General features: G+C 41.3%; 1 protein-coding gene across 1 annotated transcript; it reads right to left on the bottom strand.

Annotated features, from left to right (window-relative positions):
• Positions 1 to 1,582: 1,582 nt before the first annotated feature.
• On the bottom strand, positions 1,583 to 16,866 carry ppm1aa (protein phosphatase, Mg2+/Mn2+ dependent, 1Aa). Its single transcript, XM_038967047.1, has 6 exons — positions 16,546 to 16,866; positions 11,392 to 12,237; positions 11,078 to 11,195; positions 10,819 to 10,930; positions 10,384 to 10,441; positions 1,583 to 5,557 (listed from the first exon to the last, which is right to left on the bottom strand). Exons 1-6 carry the CDS (start codon positions 16,654 to 16,656, stop codon positions 5,528 to 5,530), a joined length of 1,275 nt encoding a protein of 424 aa, XP_038822975.1. The 5' UTR covers positions 16,657 to 16,866; the 3' UTR covers positions 1,583 to 5,527.
• Between the last annotated feature and the right edge of the window lie 563 nt (positions 16,867 to 17,429).

Consider the following 17,429-nt stretch of genomic DNA (forward strand, 5'->3'; position numbering starts at 1 on the left):
TTTAAAAAAAAAATTATATTCTGATGATGTTTAGGCCAGCAGAGAAGGCCTTGCAGGCCCTGACGGCCCACCACTGATAGAGTCCCACAGTTGACAGTGCATCTCAAAGCAAAAACCAAGCCATGAGGTTGAAGGAATTGTCTGTAGGAATTGTCTGTACATAATTATTCAGAAACTTTACTCAGTACTTTGTTGAAGCACCTTTGCCAGCGAATACATAATCAAGTCTTCTTGGGTATGACGCTACAAGCTTGACACACCTGTATTTGGGGAGTTTCTTGCATTCTTCCCTGCAGATCCTCTCATGCTGTCAGGTTGGATGGAGAGTGAAACCACTCCTGTGTTGTCTTGGCTGTGTGCTTAGAAAGTCACTGTCCTGTTGAAAGGTGGACCTTCGCCCCAGTCTGAGGTCTGGAGCAGGTTATCATCAAGGATCTCTCTGTACTTTGCTCCGTTCATCTTTGCCTCAATCCTGACTAGTCTCCCAGTCCCTGCCGCTGAAAAACATCCCCACAACATGCTGCCACCACCATGCTTCACTGTAGGGATGGTGTTAGGTTTCCTCCAGACGTGACGCTTGGCATTCAGGCTAGAGTCAAATCTTGGTTTCATCAAACCAGAGAATCTTTAGGTGCCTTTCAGCAAATTCCAAGCAGGCTGTCATGTGTCCATTACTTAGGAGTGGCTTCCACCTGGCCACTCTACCATAAAGACCTGATTGGTGGAGTGCTGCAGATATGGTTGTCCTTCTGGAAGGTTCTCCAATCTCCACAGAGGAACTCTTGAGCTCTGTCAGAGTGACCATCCGGTTCTTGGTCACCTTCCTGACCAAGGCCCTCCTCCCCCGACTGCGCAGTTTGGCTGGGCGACCAGCTCTAGGAAGAGTATTGGTGGTTCCAAACTTATTCCACTTAAGAATGATAGAGGCCACTGTGTTCTTGGGGATCTGCAGACATGTTGTACTACCCTTCCCCAGACCTGTGCCTCAACACAATCCTGTCTCAGCGCTCTACAGACAATTCCTTCAACCTCATGGCTTGGTTTTTGCTTTGAGATGTACTGTCAACTGTGGGACTCTATATAGACAGGAGTGTGCCTTTCCAAATCCTGTCCAATCAATTGAATTTACCACAGGTGGACTCCAATCAAGTTGTACAAAGGATAATCAATGGAAACAGTATGCACCTGAGCTCAATTTCAAGTCTCATAGGAAATGGTCTGAATACTTAAGTAATTAAGGTCTTTTTTTTTTTATACATTTGCAAAAATGTCTAACCCTGTATTCGCTTTGTCATTGTATGTAGATGACTGAGGATTTATTTCACCCATTTTAGAATAAGGCTGTAACGTAACAAAATGTGGAAAGGGTCAAGAGGTCTGAATACTTTGAAGGCACTGTGTATATGCACATTATTGGATCAACAAAACACTAAATCAGTTCTTGTGTTGGGTCTTACAGTATATTGTGGGATTGAAAACATTGGTCTTTTATGAAGGAATCGATAGGTCTGAGATTGAGTTTTAGATTTCTGGTTTTAAAAATGGGGCAATGAATTGAGCAGATAAAGAGAGATGAAATGAGAAGAGCGATACAAGGTAACAACCCATTTATTTAGTGGTACATTCTGCGAAATAGAAATTTTATTTAAAACTTCAAAAAGGCAAAAACAAATTAAGGAGAAGATCAGGGAAATAGGAGAACGCATACATTCACAAGCAAGGAATGCAATTTGTTCAATCGACTCACATAGTACAATAAAGTTCAGGGAACAAAGCTTTTTAACATTTGCTTTTATCCGTCTTTCCTTTGGAGCAAGAACATAATACAAAATATACAGTTATTGAACGTTGTAGTCAATCACAGAGGCCTCTGAGAAGCAGTTGAATCAACATAGACAATACTTATCTACAGCACTAAAGCTATTCTTGAATGCATTCATAAATATAGCAGACATGTATGCACATTTCAAATGCTTACAAGGTTACCCAATTGTTTAACACTTGCATTTGCTGAAAGTAGGACATCTGAAGGAGTGAGCAATTTAAATAATATTTCAAAAGATTCAACAAGGTAACATTTGTCTTTAATATAAACCAGAAATAAAAAGGTGTACCATGTGACTACCAACATAGTATGCCACTTTGTAGAGAAGTACCCTAACTTGGAAACACTATTTGAAATTACTCCTTGAAGTGTTCCAATGAACAAGTACTTTAGGGGGTTGAGTTAGATTGGGTAAGGCAAATCGGTGAGCTTATTAGTGAGCTGAAAAAGGTCAGCAACATGGGGTTCAGGCCCCCTGTTAAAGGGGACAACTCACCACTGCCAAAGGGTCACAGTATCACCACAACTGAGGTACATCAATATTATGTACAATATGGGCGCAAGCATTAAAATCTCTTTTACTCCAATATAAACATGTTCCTTATGAGGCTTAAATAAGAATTATATGACAGAGATGACGCCTTACATGAACCTAACACCTTAGTCACTATGCAAGTCCTACAGTACGCGAGTAGCCCACTTTAAAACTAGTGTGTTGACAACAGAACGCTGACCTTAAATCCCAAACTCCTTAAACAGCAGCAGGGCAGCACAAAATCAGTGTTGAGTTGTACAGATGACAGAAAAATGTCAGGCTAGCCTAAAGATTAAGTTAATGCATTATGGAAATAAAAAAGTATTCATTTCCAGTCTTGTAAAAAAAAAAAAACTGATAGTAAAGACCGATTTTCCTTGGTTACATCATTTCGTAAATGAAAAACAATATACATACTGTAGTATTTCTGTAGAAAATACTTTAGCTTGTAAAAAGGACAACAGCGTAACCGAATGTTTGCACTCCTTAATCTAAGATCCTAAACAACTATTCACAGACATTAACAAAAGCTAGGGCTTGTGTTACAGTTGTTCACGCCTCTTTGCAATCCTAAAACTTGATTCCCTTTACACAAAATCACAGTAGAGAAAGACAACATTTACCAATTTAACCACATTTCTTTCTCAATTTGGAAAAGTGACTTGGGTACCTGTGACAGTTGAACCGAATGGGTATATTGCATCTCAACAATGACTACATAATCACTTCACTTCATCAGATTCATTCATCAGTCACGTCATTGCTGAAAATTATGAAGGCATTGTTAGACTTGTTTACCCTTTAACAAAATTGTAAGTATAATTGACATTACAGCTGTATCAATTGTCCATATGGCAAGTTCAGAAAAAATAAACATTTTAAGAGTTAATCTGTGATGTACTTCGTATTGTTTAGAATTTCTAAAAACAACTGCAGGTATGGAAAAAATACAATAACAAGGGTGGCATATCAAGCCATCTCTAAACTGTTTTTCTTGGGGTCAAATTCAGGAGTCAATGTGGTAGTTTGTTGCCAGAAGTTACATCATTAGATTGTCAGTTGGTTAAAGAGAAATTATAAATTCAGTACGTTACCCTGTGTTAGACCAGTGTTTCCCAAACTTGGTTCTGGGTCCCCCGGGTGCACGTTTAGTTTTTTGCTCTAGCACTCTGCTGCGGATTTAAAAAAAACTTGTCATCAAGCTTTGATTATTTGAAATCAGCTGTGTAGTTCAAGGGGGAAAAAAACAAAACGTGCATTGGGGGGGGCACCAGGACCAAGTTTGGGAAAAACTGTTTTAGACAAACAGGACAGAACCCTGGGGGATTAGGACACATTTACCTACAGCGCTCAATTCTAATTGATTCAACATCCAAAAACAAGAGTATCTTGCTAACCATGCATCTAACTCAAGCAACATGATTTCTTCCTTGACAATAGGTCAGAAAAGACATACATACATTTGCAGCAATGCAGTTCAAAATAAAATAAAATCTCACCAAGAAATACATGTGTGTTAAATACAGATTTAGTCTGACTATTCATTTGATTTTTTTTAAGGGAAAGATTTACAGCAAAATCACACACACTATAGAAGCATACCATATTGTGCACGGGCTCCTGGTGCAGTGGCTGAGGACTCTACACTGAGAGCCCCCCAAACCACTCATAGTAAATACAAGGTACTCTAGGACAGCTCATTGAATTCAGTGGATTTGTTCTTGGTTGTATAATTGAATATTGCAACAATTAAAAAATACCACCTCGAAATTGTTAAGGGAAGATTGAAGGTTCACTCAGACTGATGGTGATAATTAGGGTTTTTAACAAATCGGCACTTATACACTTGTATAATCAAATAATCATATAGATGTTGTGATTTGAACTCCTCTCAGTACCAAAATGCAGGCTTGTAACAAATAAAATGCAATAAATCGCAGAAAACTTCACTTGGCATGCCGGGCCGTCATAAAGCTGAAATATGTGCATCTGTGACATATTACATTTATTTACATGAATGACATGAAAACTAGTCAGACTAGCATAAATCACTGCATGTCAGTAGAATTACAAAATGGTTGTGGCAGATGTCACAAGTTAAAAATAGAAATAAGTCAACTTAATCCATCCAGTGTCATATAAAGTGTCCTCCAAAGCTCTGAAGTGAAGGGTAGTATCGTACTAATATACAAGACGGGTGCACAATAGGTATGTAGGAGTAATGGAGGAACATTTGCCATAATCTGCACCACCATAGCAAACATTAGCTTGCAGCTACAGATATACAGATCTACCTCTATACAAACATGTGCACGCACACAAGCACCTAGGAACACTTGCCAGTACCCACAGGCAGGCGCACACAGTGCAAGTGTTAAAAGGTGTCAGGTGAGCTCATCTTCATGTGCATCTAGGAACTGCTTCGTTACGTTGTTTACAGGAGATGAACAAGAATTTCCCCCAAAAGACAGAACACACAATGAAAGACTGTAGTACCATAGTTACTACACTACGTAGATTTTTTTTATACAAACAAAAGAAATGTAGATATTAAAATTGATATGGTTTAGAGAGTTTACTGTGCTGTGAACCTATACAATTGACCCGTTTCTTAAGGAGCAAAGACAAAAATAAAAAATAAAGAGCAAGAGGATAATATCACCTGGAGGACAAACAGTAATATTCACTGAATAGACATTTGTTGGAACTCCAGAAGAGCAGGAAAAGGGCTGATAGTGTAAAGGCAATTTTTTTATATATTTTTTACTTTAACTAAAGCTGCATTAAATACAGGCTTTGTACAGGACAATTGCACTTCACAAAAACAGAAATATACAAACACAAGGAAATTACAGCCCAAAATAGTTGTTTCAACTGACTTTAAAAAAAGAAAACCTAAAACATAACTACTGAGTCCCAACAGGTTAAGGGTGGGATTGAAAATAAAGGTGAGACAAAATGGAGGGGATCCTGAACTCCAGAGCTGACTGGTGCTGCTCTATCCGGGGTGTAGGGGTGTGCGTGCGTCTCCTCCTCCTCCCATCATATTCCCTTCTTACAAATGGAACGCTCAGAGTGGTGGGGAGACAGACCGCTGAATGGAGCTGCTGTGAGTCTTGAGGGTAGAGGTTTGTAAACTCTGTGCTGTGTTAGTGGTACGGGTTGTGTTACCACATGTCGTCTGTGGACGCTGAGTCCTTGAAGGATGGAAGGAAGGAAAAACCCATCAGATACTGGATCAACATCCAAGGGGTCTCTATTTCAACTCCTGGAGATGTGCTGATCACCCAAGAGGATAATTTTGTCCTAAACTAGTTACGAACTTGGACAGGCATCCAGAAAATAATTTAGGCATGAGCAAAGCTTTCTGGGAATTGAGATTGAGATCCCTGGTATAAACAGCAATTTCTTGAAGTCTTCCCTTTTGCCTAAATTTCTTACAGTATTTTATTTATGGTTAGTTTGAATAGAACATCTCACTAATGACAAGTTGTAGGAGTGAGTAGTCATCATGAAAATGTTTAGATATGAATTCTGCGTTTTTCACGCTGAAAGAAAAATATTAAAAAACATAAGAAATATATTGCTGCGTTTTGTAAAAGGAGATCTAATTTCTGCTCGGCTTCAGACAAATGTCGTGCTTCAGTTGCACATCTCCACTCGGAATAGAAATCTTTCCTCTGGCCTTCAGACCAATCAAATTCCCGCATTCAAGAACAGCATTCGATCAGCTGACAGTGAGCCGACTGATGGCAGAGAGGAATAATGGTTACTTTTAGCTGGTCGTTTTGGCAAAAGATGAGGAAATGTAGCTGGCTACATTCTTTCTATGGTAAACATAAGGAATCTGATAGCCATGCGTTGTCTTTGCAAAAAAATACCTTACTTTTTCATTGTGGCTAATTTAATTGTTTGTTTGTCTGCTCGCCAAATAGTGTTGCACTTCTGTTGTCATCTGATGAAAACAAAGCCATTTTCAGACTAATGTTTTGCATTATCAATCAATCAAGTTTATTTTATATAGCCCTTCGTACATCAGCTAATATCTCGAAGTGCTGTACAGAAACCCAGCCTAAAACCCCAAACAGCAAGCAATGCAGGTGTAGAAGCACGGTGGCTAGGAAAAACTCCCTAGAAAGGCCAAAACCTAGGAAGAAACCTAGAGAGGAACCAGGCTATGAGGGGTGGCCAGTCCTCTTCTGGCTGTGCCAGGTGGAGATTATAACAGAACATGGCCAAGATGTTCAAAATGTTCATAAGTGACAAGCATGGTCAAATAATAATCATGAATAATTTTCAGTTGGCTTTTCATAGCCGATCATTAAGAGTTGAAAACAGCAGGTCTGGGACAGGTGGCGGTTCCATAATCATAATCCAATATCATTACTTTATTTTGTGTGATGAAAAACTAGAGTTGCACGCCACTTATCACTCAATTTATAGCAACAAAAACTGTTGCCTTTCAATATCAAATGGTTTAATAAGACAGTTTTTTTTGAAGGGCTATGTTTTGAAAATGCAGATTTCTGAACGCTCATGCGACCCCTGTATAAACAGCTCCACAAAAGAACCATTGCCTTTTCAAAGTGAAGCGAAAAGCTTATTTGATCATGACAGTACCCAACTAGTAATAGAAACCCTAAATCAATCTGGAGGCTAGCTAAATACTGATTTACCTAGTTAATCAAGCACGACAAATGTGATTGCAAGTGCTGGTTTGGTTTCATAGACCTAGGTTAGGCCTAGTCTTAACATAATCTTAATTGAAAACACAATTTATTAAACTGTTTCATGGGCATGGCTGACCTCTGCTAGATATGTACACTGGCTAAGTTCCATAAAAACAGTTTGAGCTACAGTACGGAACCTGCTGTCGAGAAGAACATTGGCTGTGTTCATGCAATCTCATCTGCTCAATACAGTATAAAGCATTTTGGATCTTTACATCAAAGGCTGTCAATTCAGGAGTGAACTAAACAATACACATGAAACAGCTGTGAACTGTGGGAAGAACTAAATGCATTCTGGGATGGTATGGTAATGAGCAAAATGGATTACAGGTCAAATAGAAGTGGATTACAAACAAGGATTATATACAGTTGAAGTCGGAAGTTTACATACACCTTAGCCAAATACATTTTAACTCAGTTTCTCACAATTCCTGACATATAATCCAAGTAAAAAATCCCGGTTTTAGGTCAGTTAGGATCATCACTTTATTTTAAGAATGTGAAATGTCAGAATAATAGTAGAGAATGATTTAATTCAGATTTTATTTATTTCACCACATTCCCAGTGGGTCAGAAGTTCACATACACGCAATTAGTATTTGGGAGCATTGCCTTTAAATTGTATAAAACTTGGGTCAAACGTTTTGGGTAGCCTTCCACAAGCTTCCCACAATAAGTTAGGAGGAATAGGCCAAAATGCACCTAACAGAGCTGGTGTAACTGAGTCAGGTTTGTAGGCCTCCTTACTCACACGCTTTTTCAGTTCTGCCCACAAATGTTCTATAGGATTGAGGTCAAGGCTTTGTGATGGCCACTCCAATACCTTGACTTTGTTGTCCTTAAGCCATTTTGCCACAACTTTGAAAGTATGCTTGGGGTCATTGTCCATTTGGAAGACCCATTTGCGACCAAGCTTTAACCTCCTGACTGATGTCTTGAGATGTTGCTTCAATATAATCCACATAATTTTCCTGTCTCATGATGCCATCTATTTTGTGAAGTGCACCAATGATGTCAATTAGCCTATCAGAAGCTTCTAAATCCATCACATCATTTTCAGGAATTTTCCAAGCTGTTTAAAGGCACAGTCAACTTAGTGTATGTAAACTTCTGACCCACTGGAATTGTGATACTGAATTATAAGTGAAATAATCTGTCTGTAAACAATTGTTGGAAAATTACTTGTCTCATGCACAAAGTAGATGTCCTAACAGACTTGCCAAAACTATAGTTTGTTAACAAGAAATGTGTGGAGTGGTTGAAAAACAAGTTTTAATGACTCCAACCTAAGTGTATGTAAACTTCCGACATCAGCTGCAGCTATCCATAAGGCAATGATAGGAAAAGAGCAGTTCAATGCAAACATGAGGATTATCCTGTGCTATGTCATGCTATATGTCATCCTATGTCTGAATAATTGTGTGTGTGTATATATATATATATATATACATATACATATACACACTGCTCAAAAAAATAAAGGGAACACTAAAATAACACATCCTAGATCTGAATGAATGAAATATTCTTATTAAATACTTTTTTCTTTACATAGTTGAATGTGCTGACAACAAAATCACACAAAAATGATCAATGGAAATCAAATTTATCAACGCATGGAGGTCTGGATTTGGAGTCACACTCAAAATTAAAGTGGAAAACCACACTACAGGCTGATCCAACTTTGATGTAATGTCCTTAAAACAAGTCAAAATGAGGCTCAGTAGTGTGTGTGGCCTCCACGTGCCTGTATGACCTCCCTACAACGCCTGGGCATGCTCCTGATGAGGTGGCGGATGGTCTCCTGAGGGATCTCCTCCCAGACCTGGACTAAAGCATCCGCCAACTCCTGGACAGTCTGTGGTGCAACGTGGCGTTGGTGGATGGAGCGAGACATGATGTCCCAGATGTGCTCAATTGGATTCAGGTCTGGGGAACGGGCGGGCCAGTCCATAGCAACAATGCCGTCCTCTTGCAGGAACTGCTGACACACTCCAGCCACATGAGGTCTAGCATTGTCTTGCATTAGGAGGAACCCAGGGCCAACCGCACCAGCATATGGTCTCACAAGGGGTCTGAGGATCTCATCTCGGTACCTAATGGCAGTCAGGCTACCTCTGGCGAGCACATGGAGGGCTGTGCGGCCCCCAAAGAAATGCCACCCCACACCATGACTGACCCACCGCCAAATCGGTCATGCTGGAGGATGTTGCAGGCAGCAGAACGTTCTCCACGGCGTCTCCAGACTCTGTCACGTCTGTCACGTGCTCAGTGTGAACCTGCTTTCATCTGTGAAGAGCACAGGGCGCCAGTGGCGAATTTGCCAATCTTGGTGTTCTCTGGCAAATGCCAAACGTCCTGCACGGTGTTGGGCTGTAAGCACAACCCCCACCTGTGGATGTCGGGCCCTCATACCACCCTCATGGAGTCTGTTTCTGACCGTTTGAGCAGACACATGCACATTTGTGGCCTGCTGGAGGTCATTTTGCAGGGCTCTGGCAGTGCTCCTCCTTGCACAAAGGCAGAGGTAGCGGTCCTGCTGCTGGGTTGTTGCCCTCCTACGGCCTCCTCCACGTCTCCTGATGTACTGGCTTGTCTCCTGGTAGCGCCTCCATGCTCTGGACACTCTGCTGACAGACACAGCAAACCTTCTTTCCACAGCTCGCATTGATGTGCCATCCTGGATGAACTGCACTACCTGAGCCACTTGTGTGGGTTGTAGACTCCGTCTCATGCTACCACTAGAGTGAAAGCACCGCCAGCATTCAAAAGTGACCAAAACATCAGCCAGGAAGCATAGGAACTGAGAAGTGGTCTGTGGTCACCACCTGCAGAACCACTCCTTTATTGGGGGTGTCTTGCTAATTGCCTATAATTTCCACCTTTTGTCTATTCCATTTGCACAACAGCATGGGAAATTTATTGTCAATCAGTGTTGCTTCCTAAGTGGACAGTTTGATTTCACAGAAGTGTGATTGACTTGGAGTTACATTGTGTTGTTTAAGTGTTCCCTTTATTTTTTTGAGCAGTGTATATATATATATATATATATATTATTTTTAAATAAATATTGCCTCTCCTTGATTCATCTTAAAAAACAGATTTTTTGGGGGGGTTCAAATTCTAAAAAGTGTTAAATATGTTGAATGTTCCAAATTGAGCTGATGAAAATTGTATTTTTCCCCTTGACATACAAACAGATGTGCACAAACACAAACGTACGTACGTAAATACATATACATTCAAATTAAAAAGCTTTTGTAAGAGGATAGCAATTGTCGGGTGATACTTACTGTGTCATCACCTCGGTATGGGTTGAGTTTGTTGTACACTGCTTCAATAACATTTCGTCTAAAACATAAAAAAGTAAAGTTACCAACCATGCAGGTTTAGCTATGCAAGCAATAACAAAACCATTGTATGTAAGTCCAACGAAAACAAAACAGTTTATACAGGCGAGCTAAATGCTGAGCATAAGAGGGGAAAATAGAAGGCTGGAATTGAAGTGCAAAATTCAATTATCCCAATAGCCCAAACTTTCAAGCAAGTCCAAGCTATCAAAACCACTTAGGTGAAAAGTTATGAGTGCCTGTGCACCTGAGATCAGAAATAGATTCCTCCCCCTAAAGAAACCTTACAGTGCAAAGCATGCTACTCTATTTTGCTAGTACTTAATCGACCTCAGAAACATTCAGTTGGCTGAGGTACAGTCAAAAGAGCTCACTCACTTGCTGGCCAGCTCTCCTCCAGGAGGGAGGTTAGGGATGCTCTCCGATGCTAACGTCCGCATCACGTGGACCAAGTCTGGAACCCCTTCGTTTCCCTGCTTCTTTATGATCTCTGTGGAAATTAGCAGAACCACACATTCTCTAAGTGGAAAACAATCTATGAAATACACAATTTGTGATGCGAGCTTCAAATCACATTAAATTCATGACAAGGTTCTTGTATTATCTAGGTTTCTATACGCATATTAAGATGCTGCACCTTCTACTCTGCTTTCCAGGTACTTATCCAGCTCCGCTTCCCTTTTCACAGCTTCTGCAGTCACCTTTGGAGCCCCTGGGAGGCAGATCAGCACAGCACTCATATTGTCCCGACTCCCCTGTTCATAGAGCGAGTGCAATATAGACAGACTTAAAGTAAAACGTTTAGCATGTGCTATCCATGATGCCTATTCGTGTGATAAAAATGTTGTGAAAATTTTGAAATGGACTGTCTACATGTGAGTGGTAACATTCAAGTGCATGCAAATGCTTAACTGTTAGCGATTCTGTGAACAATAAATTGACCAATCTCACCTTGTATAAGCAAGTGTCAACAATTTCATTGCAGACTCTCTCAAGGTCATCGGTCACCTCAAGCCTGGACCTGACAAAGTTACAAAGTTCCTCATTGGCCATGACATCCCAGATGCCGTCGCAGGCTAGGACGATGAACTCATCTTCCACCTCAGACCTTTCAATGGCATACACCTCAGGCTCTGGTGAAACAAGCTGCTCTGTGGGGCCCTTGCCATGCACACACTTGTAGTCAAAGTCTCCCAGTGCCCGGGACACTGCCAGAGAGCCATTCACTCGCTGGATCATGACAGAGCCACCTGCGTTCTGGATCCTCTCCTTCTCTAGTGGGTTGCTGGGCTTGTGGTCCTGTGTGAAGAAGTGCACAGCTCCTCCACGGCTAAGAAGACCCCGGGAGTCTCCACAGTTGATGAAGTAGATGTGACCTGGGGAAATCATGACCCCCACCGCGGTGGAGCCGCTGCGGTCCACACCGTGCTTCTTCTCAGAGATGGACCGCATGTGCTCGTCAATCTGCAGGAAACCTGTGCGGATGCCAGTCTTCACACTCTCTACGTTGGGTTCCGGCTCCAGAGCACTCTGGAAGTCTGGGTTGCTGGTGATGTGCTCCAGAAGGTGCCCACAGCAGTATTTAGCCACCTGGGAGCCAGCATGCCCATCATAAACCGCAAAGAAGGCCCAAGGGTCGAGCCCATGAGGCAGGCCAATGACTGCCGTGTGGGCATCCTCCATCTCCACCCTCCAGCCCTGCATGCTGCTCAGGCCATAGGTCAGACGGTTCCCCTCACCATGAGCATTGTGCTTCTCCATCTTTGGCTTGTCCAAAAACGCCCCCATTGTGTCCCCCTTAAAACAGGAATGAAACAATTATTCTATTCAAATTAGGACAGTTGAGTTTTTATAATATTGACATTTGTTATTCTGCTAAGCTCAGCTAGCTACAAGTTCAATAAATAAACACCTAAATATTAGCCAGATAACAAAATGTTAAGATAGGGATTATTTAGAAGCAGATGACACATCTGCAATCATTTTATTGCAAAATGATTAACTAGCACCTTAGGGCTGATCTCATGCATTGCAACGTGGTCTCAGAGCATTTTGTATTATTCTGCAGGTAAATCCTAGACACTCCATTTCGTATGATATGTATTAATTTGTGGATGTCCATGATCCATTTCAAATATCTTCGAATTGAAATTCGTACAATGTTACAAATTGCAATTTATTCAACATTAAGAATTTGCAAAACGTACAATATGTTACAAGTTCCAATTTGTTATGGCTAACGTTTGCTAGGTGGCTGATGCTAGCTCTAGGGGTTAAGGTTAGGAGTTAGGTTCAAGGGTGAAGGTTAGGGGAAGGGTTAGCTAAAAGGGTTAAGGTTAGGGGAAGGGTTAAGGTTAAGGAAAGGGTTAGCTAAAAGGGTTATGGTTAGGGGAAGGGTTAGATAAAAGGGTTAAGGTTAGGGGTAGCTGAAAAGTAGTAAGTATTTTGCATGTAACCATACACTACCAAAAGTATGTGGACACCTGCTCGCCGAACATTTAATTACAAAATCATGTGCATTAATATGGAGTTGGTTCCCCTTACATGCTATAACAGCCTCCACTCTTCTGGATAGGCTTTCCACTAGATGTTGAAACATTGCTGTGGGGAATTGCATCCATTCAGCCACAACAGCATTAGTGAGGTCGGGCACTAGATGTTGGGCGATTAGGCCTGGCTCGCAGTCGGCATTTCAATTAATCCCAAAGGTGTTCGATGGGGTTGAGCTCAGGGCTCTGTGCAGGCCAGTCAAGTTCTTCCACACCGATCTCGACCAACCATTTCTGTATGGACCGCGCTTTGTGCACTGGGGCACTGTCATGCTGAAACAGGATAAGGGCCTTCCCCAAACTGTTGCCACAAAGTTGGAAGCACAGAATCGTCAGAATCTCATTGTATGCTGTACCGTTAATATTTCCCTTCACTGGAACTAAGAAGCCAAGCCCGAACATTGAAAAACAGCCAAAGACCATTATTCATCCAGCAAACTTTACAGTTGCCACGAAGCAGTCGGGCAGGTAGCATTATCCTGGAAGCCGCAAAAACCAGATTTGTCTGTCGGACTGCCAGATGGTGAAGCGTGATTCATCACTCCAGAGAATGCGTTTCCACTGTTCCAGAGTCCAATGGCAGCAAGCTTTACAGCCAAAGTTTGGCATTGTGCATGGTGATCTCAGGCTTGTGTGTGGCTGCTCTGCCACGGAAACCCATTTCATGAAGCTCCTGACAAACAGTTATTGTGCTAACGTTGCTTCCAGAGGCAGTTTGGAAAGTGGTAGTGCGTGTTGCAACCGAGGACAGACGATTTAAACACGATACGCACTTCAGCACTTTGTGATCTTGTGTGGCCTACCACTTCGCGGCTGAGCAGTTGTTGCTCCTATACGTTTCCACTTTACAATAACAGCCCTTACAATTGACCTGGGGAGCTCTAGCAGGGCAGAAATTTGACTTACTGACTTGTTGGAAAGCCGGAATCCTATGACGGGGCTACGTTGAAAGCTCTTCAGTTAGGCCATTATACTGCCAATGTTTTCTATGGAGATTGTATGGCTGTGTGATCGGCAACAGGTGTGGCTGAAATTGCCGAATCCAATAACTTTTGTTTATATACAGTACCAGTCAAAAGTTTGGACACAACTACTCATTCCAGGGTTTTTCTTAATTGTTTTTATTATTTTCTACATTGTAGAATAATAGTGAAGACAAACTATGAAATAACATATTGAATCCAAAAATGTTTATATTAAAGATTCTTAAAAAGTAACCCTTTGCCTTGACAGCTTTGCACACTTGGCATTCTCTCAACCAGCTTCATAAGGTAGTCACCTGGAAGGCATTTCAATTAACAGGTGTGCCTTTTTAAAAGTTAATTTGTGGAATTTCCTTCTTAATACTTTTGAGCCAATCAGTTGTGTTGTGACCAGGTAGGGGTGGTATACAGAAGATAGCTTCATTTGGTATAAGACCAAGTCCATATTATGGCAAGCACAGCTCAAATAAGCAAAGAGAAACGACAGTCAATCATAACTTTAAGACATGAAGTGGCGCAGCGGTCTAAGACACTGCATCTTAGTGCTAGAGGTGTCACTACAGACACCCTGGTTCGAATCCAGGCTGTATCACAACCGGCTGTGATTGGGGGTCCCATAGGGTGGCACACAAGTGGCCCAGCATCGTCCTGGTTTGGCCAGTGTAGGCTGTCATTGGAAATAAGAATTTGTTCTTAACTGACTAACCTAGTTTTTTTTTTTTTTTTTAACAGCTCAAATAAGCAAAGAGGAACGACAGTCCATCATGTCTTTAAGACATGTAGGTCAGTCAATCCGGCTAATTTCGAAGAACTTTGAAAGTTCAAGTGAAGTCACAAAAACCATCTAGCGCTATGATGAAACTGGCTCTCATGAGGACCGCCACAGGAAAGGAAGACCCAGAAGATAAATTCATTAGTTACCAGCCTCAGAAATTGCAGCCCAAATAAATGCTTCTCATAGTTCAAGTAACACATCTCAACATCGACTGAGACTTGCTTGGTCCAAGATACACGAGGAATGGACATTGGAATGGACATTAGACCGGTGGAAATCTGTCCTTTGGTCTGATGAGCCCAAATTTGAGATTTGTGGTTCCAACCGCCGTGTCTTTGTGAGACACAAAGTAGGTTAACGGATGATCTCTGCATGTGTGGTTCCCACCATGAAGCATGGAGGTGGTGGTGTGATGGTGCTTTGCTGGTGACACTGTCTTTAATTTCTTTAGAATTCAAGGCACACTTAACCAGCATGACTACCACAGAATTCTGCAGCGATATGCCATCCCATCTGGTATGCGCTTAGTGGGACTATCATTTGTTTTTCAACTGGACAATGACCCAACACACCTCCAGGATGTTTAAGGGCTATTTGACCAAGAAGGAGAGTGATGGAGTGCTGCATCAGAGGACCTGGCCTCCACAATCACCAGACCTCAACCCAACTGAGATGGTTTGTGATGAGTTGGACTGCAGAGTGAAGGAAAAGCAGCCAACAAGTGCTCAGCATATGTGGGAACTCCTTCAAGTCTGTTGGAAAAGCATTCCAGGTGAAGCTGGTTGAGAGAATGCAACGCTGTCAAGGCAAAGAGTGGCTACTTTGAAGAATCTAAAATATATTTTGATTTGTTTAACCATTTTTTTGGTTACTACATCATTCCATATGTGTTACTTCATAGTTTTGATGTCTTAACTATTATTCCACAATGTAGAAAATACTAAAATAAAGAAAAACCCTGGAATGAGTCAATGTGTCAACTTTTGACTGTAAACTTACTGTAGGTATCATACTAATTTGGCTGTCCCGGGTTTACGTTTACTATGTTACCTCTAGTCTATGCGACCAGTCTGCAAAAATAGGTGACTATTGTAAACTAAATATTTGTCTCACTACACTAGCTATGAACGTCTATAGCTATCAATGAATTACTAACGTTACCTGGTAAACGAGATATGTTATGGGTGTTGGCCATTGATTGCATGAGTTCATTACAGAACAGTCAGTACTGCAATAACCTAGCTAACGTTAACTAGCTATCTTGGTGTGTTAATGATGTTGGCTACCTAACTGGTTTAGCAATCTGTTAAATAGTTAACTAGCAACCTACATAGCTAGCTAGCTGGCAAGATTTGTTAGGTAACGTTAATTAACGTTCGCTAGCTATGTTTGCTGGTAAACTTGTATTAGTTAATAGCTACGTCACAATAACACGCTAACACTAGTTAGCTAGTCATCGGCTTACTAAATCAATGACAGAGCCAGTACTAGTTACATTTCTAGAACAATAAAAACTTTCACGAAATTACCAACAATGTTTTGAACGGCGTTTATTAGTTGGCTAACTAGCTAACTTAAATCCTCCCGCGGCAATATGACAATTAAAATAAAACATTGCGTCGTTGTGGGCCTCGGCCCCAAGAACCTCAAGCGTTCACATAACGTTAACATTGACAGGCCTTTACTCCCTCACGGACTCATCGCGCTGCCCCCAATGCTAGTGAGTATGGCTAATCGCAAATGTTAACGGACTAACTTGGTAGACAGTTTCTTACAGGCACAAACAAATGTGACTTACCAAAATCAGAAAGAGCTGTTTTGAAAGTGTAAAGACAAACAGAAGCTGCGACAGAAACACCAACAAGATTGATCGTTTGTGGGTAACGTTAGCTAGCACCTCTCTGTACATCAATTTGTGAAAGTTCGGAACTCCCTGTACTAAGTAAACCAGGGATACATTACTTTCTCATTTGGCGACGTGAAGTATATTTCAATTGTCCCTCCTTTAAACTTTTAGGCCGGAGCTGTTGAGGCCAAATAGCGTCAAGCCGAAAGCCCCAGCCTCTTCACTTGACAGACAGCCTGCACCTAGCTAGCTTAACGAAACAGGAATCGAAAAAGACCCGGATGTTGCAGGTTGCGTACTTGAAAGCATTACATCATTCCTGTGAGGCAGTCAGTGGTTGATATCCTCTAGCAGATAATATTGACAAAATTCCAGTGAAACTTTCTGCTTTTCATCGGCAGGTTTTCTTGTCATGGTCCTTAATTTATAAACACACAGATATTATATATGGAATAATCGGGATATATTGTATAAAAATACTTCTTTGTTTTTAGAATATTGGTTCCGAAATAATATCCTATTGGTGAGCCAACTGGTAAATGCAGAGGGTCTTTTACTCAGTTATAAGGAATTCTTATCTCTTTACAAGGTCCCTGTAACACCTAAAGATTTTGCAATTGTTTTAGACGCCATTCCCTCAGGTGTTGCTCTGTTATTCAGGAACGTGTCAAGACCTGACCCTCAGAGCCTACCTTCTATTGACCCTGTTGACTCATCAGTAGGAAAGATTTGTTTCTCTTTTGGCCCATTCAACAACAGAGCGATACGAACCTTGTTTCAGCAGGATGTTGTATCTATACCTTATGTCATGCCTTATTGGAATGGATTTATTGATA

Source organism: Salvelinus namaycush, chromosome 28 (genome assembly GCF_016432855.1).
Source record: "Salvelinus namaycush isolate Seneca chromosome 28, SaNama_1.0, whole genome shotgun sequence".
Lineage (NCBI taxonomy): Eukaryota > Metazoa > Chordata > Actinopteri > Salmoniformes > Salmonidae > Salvelinus > Salvelinus namaycush.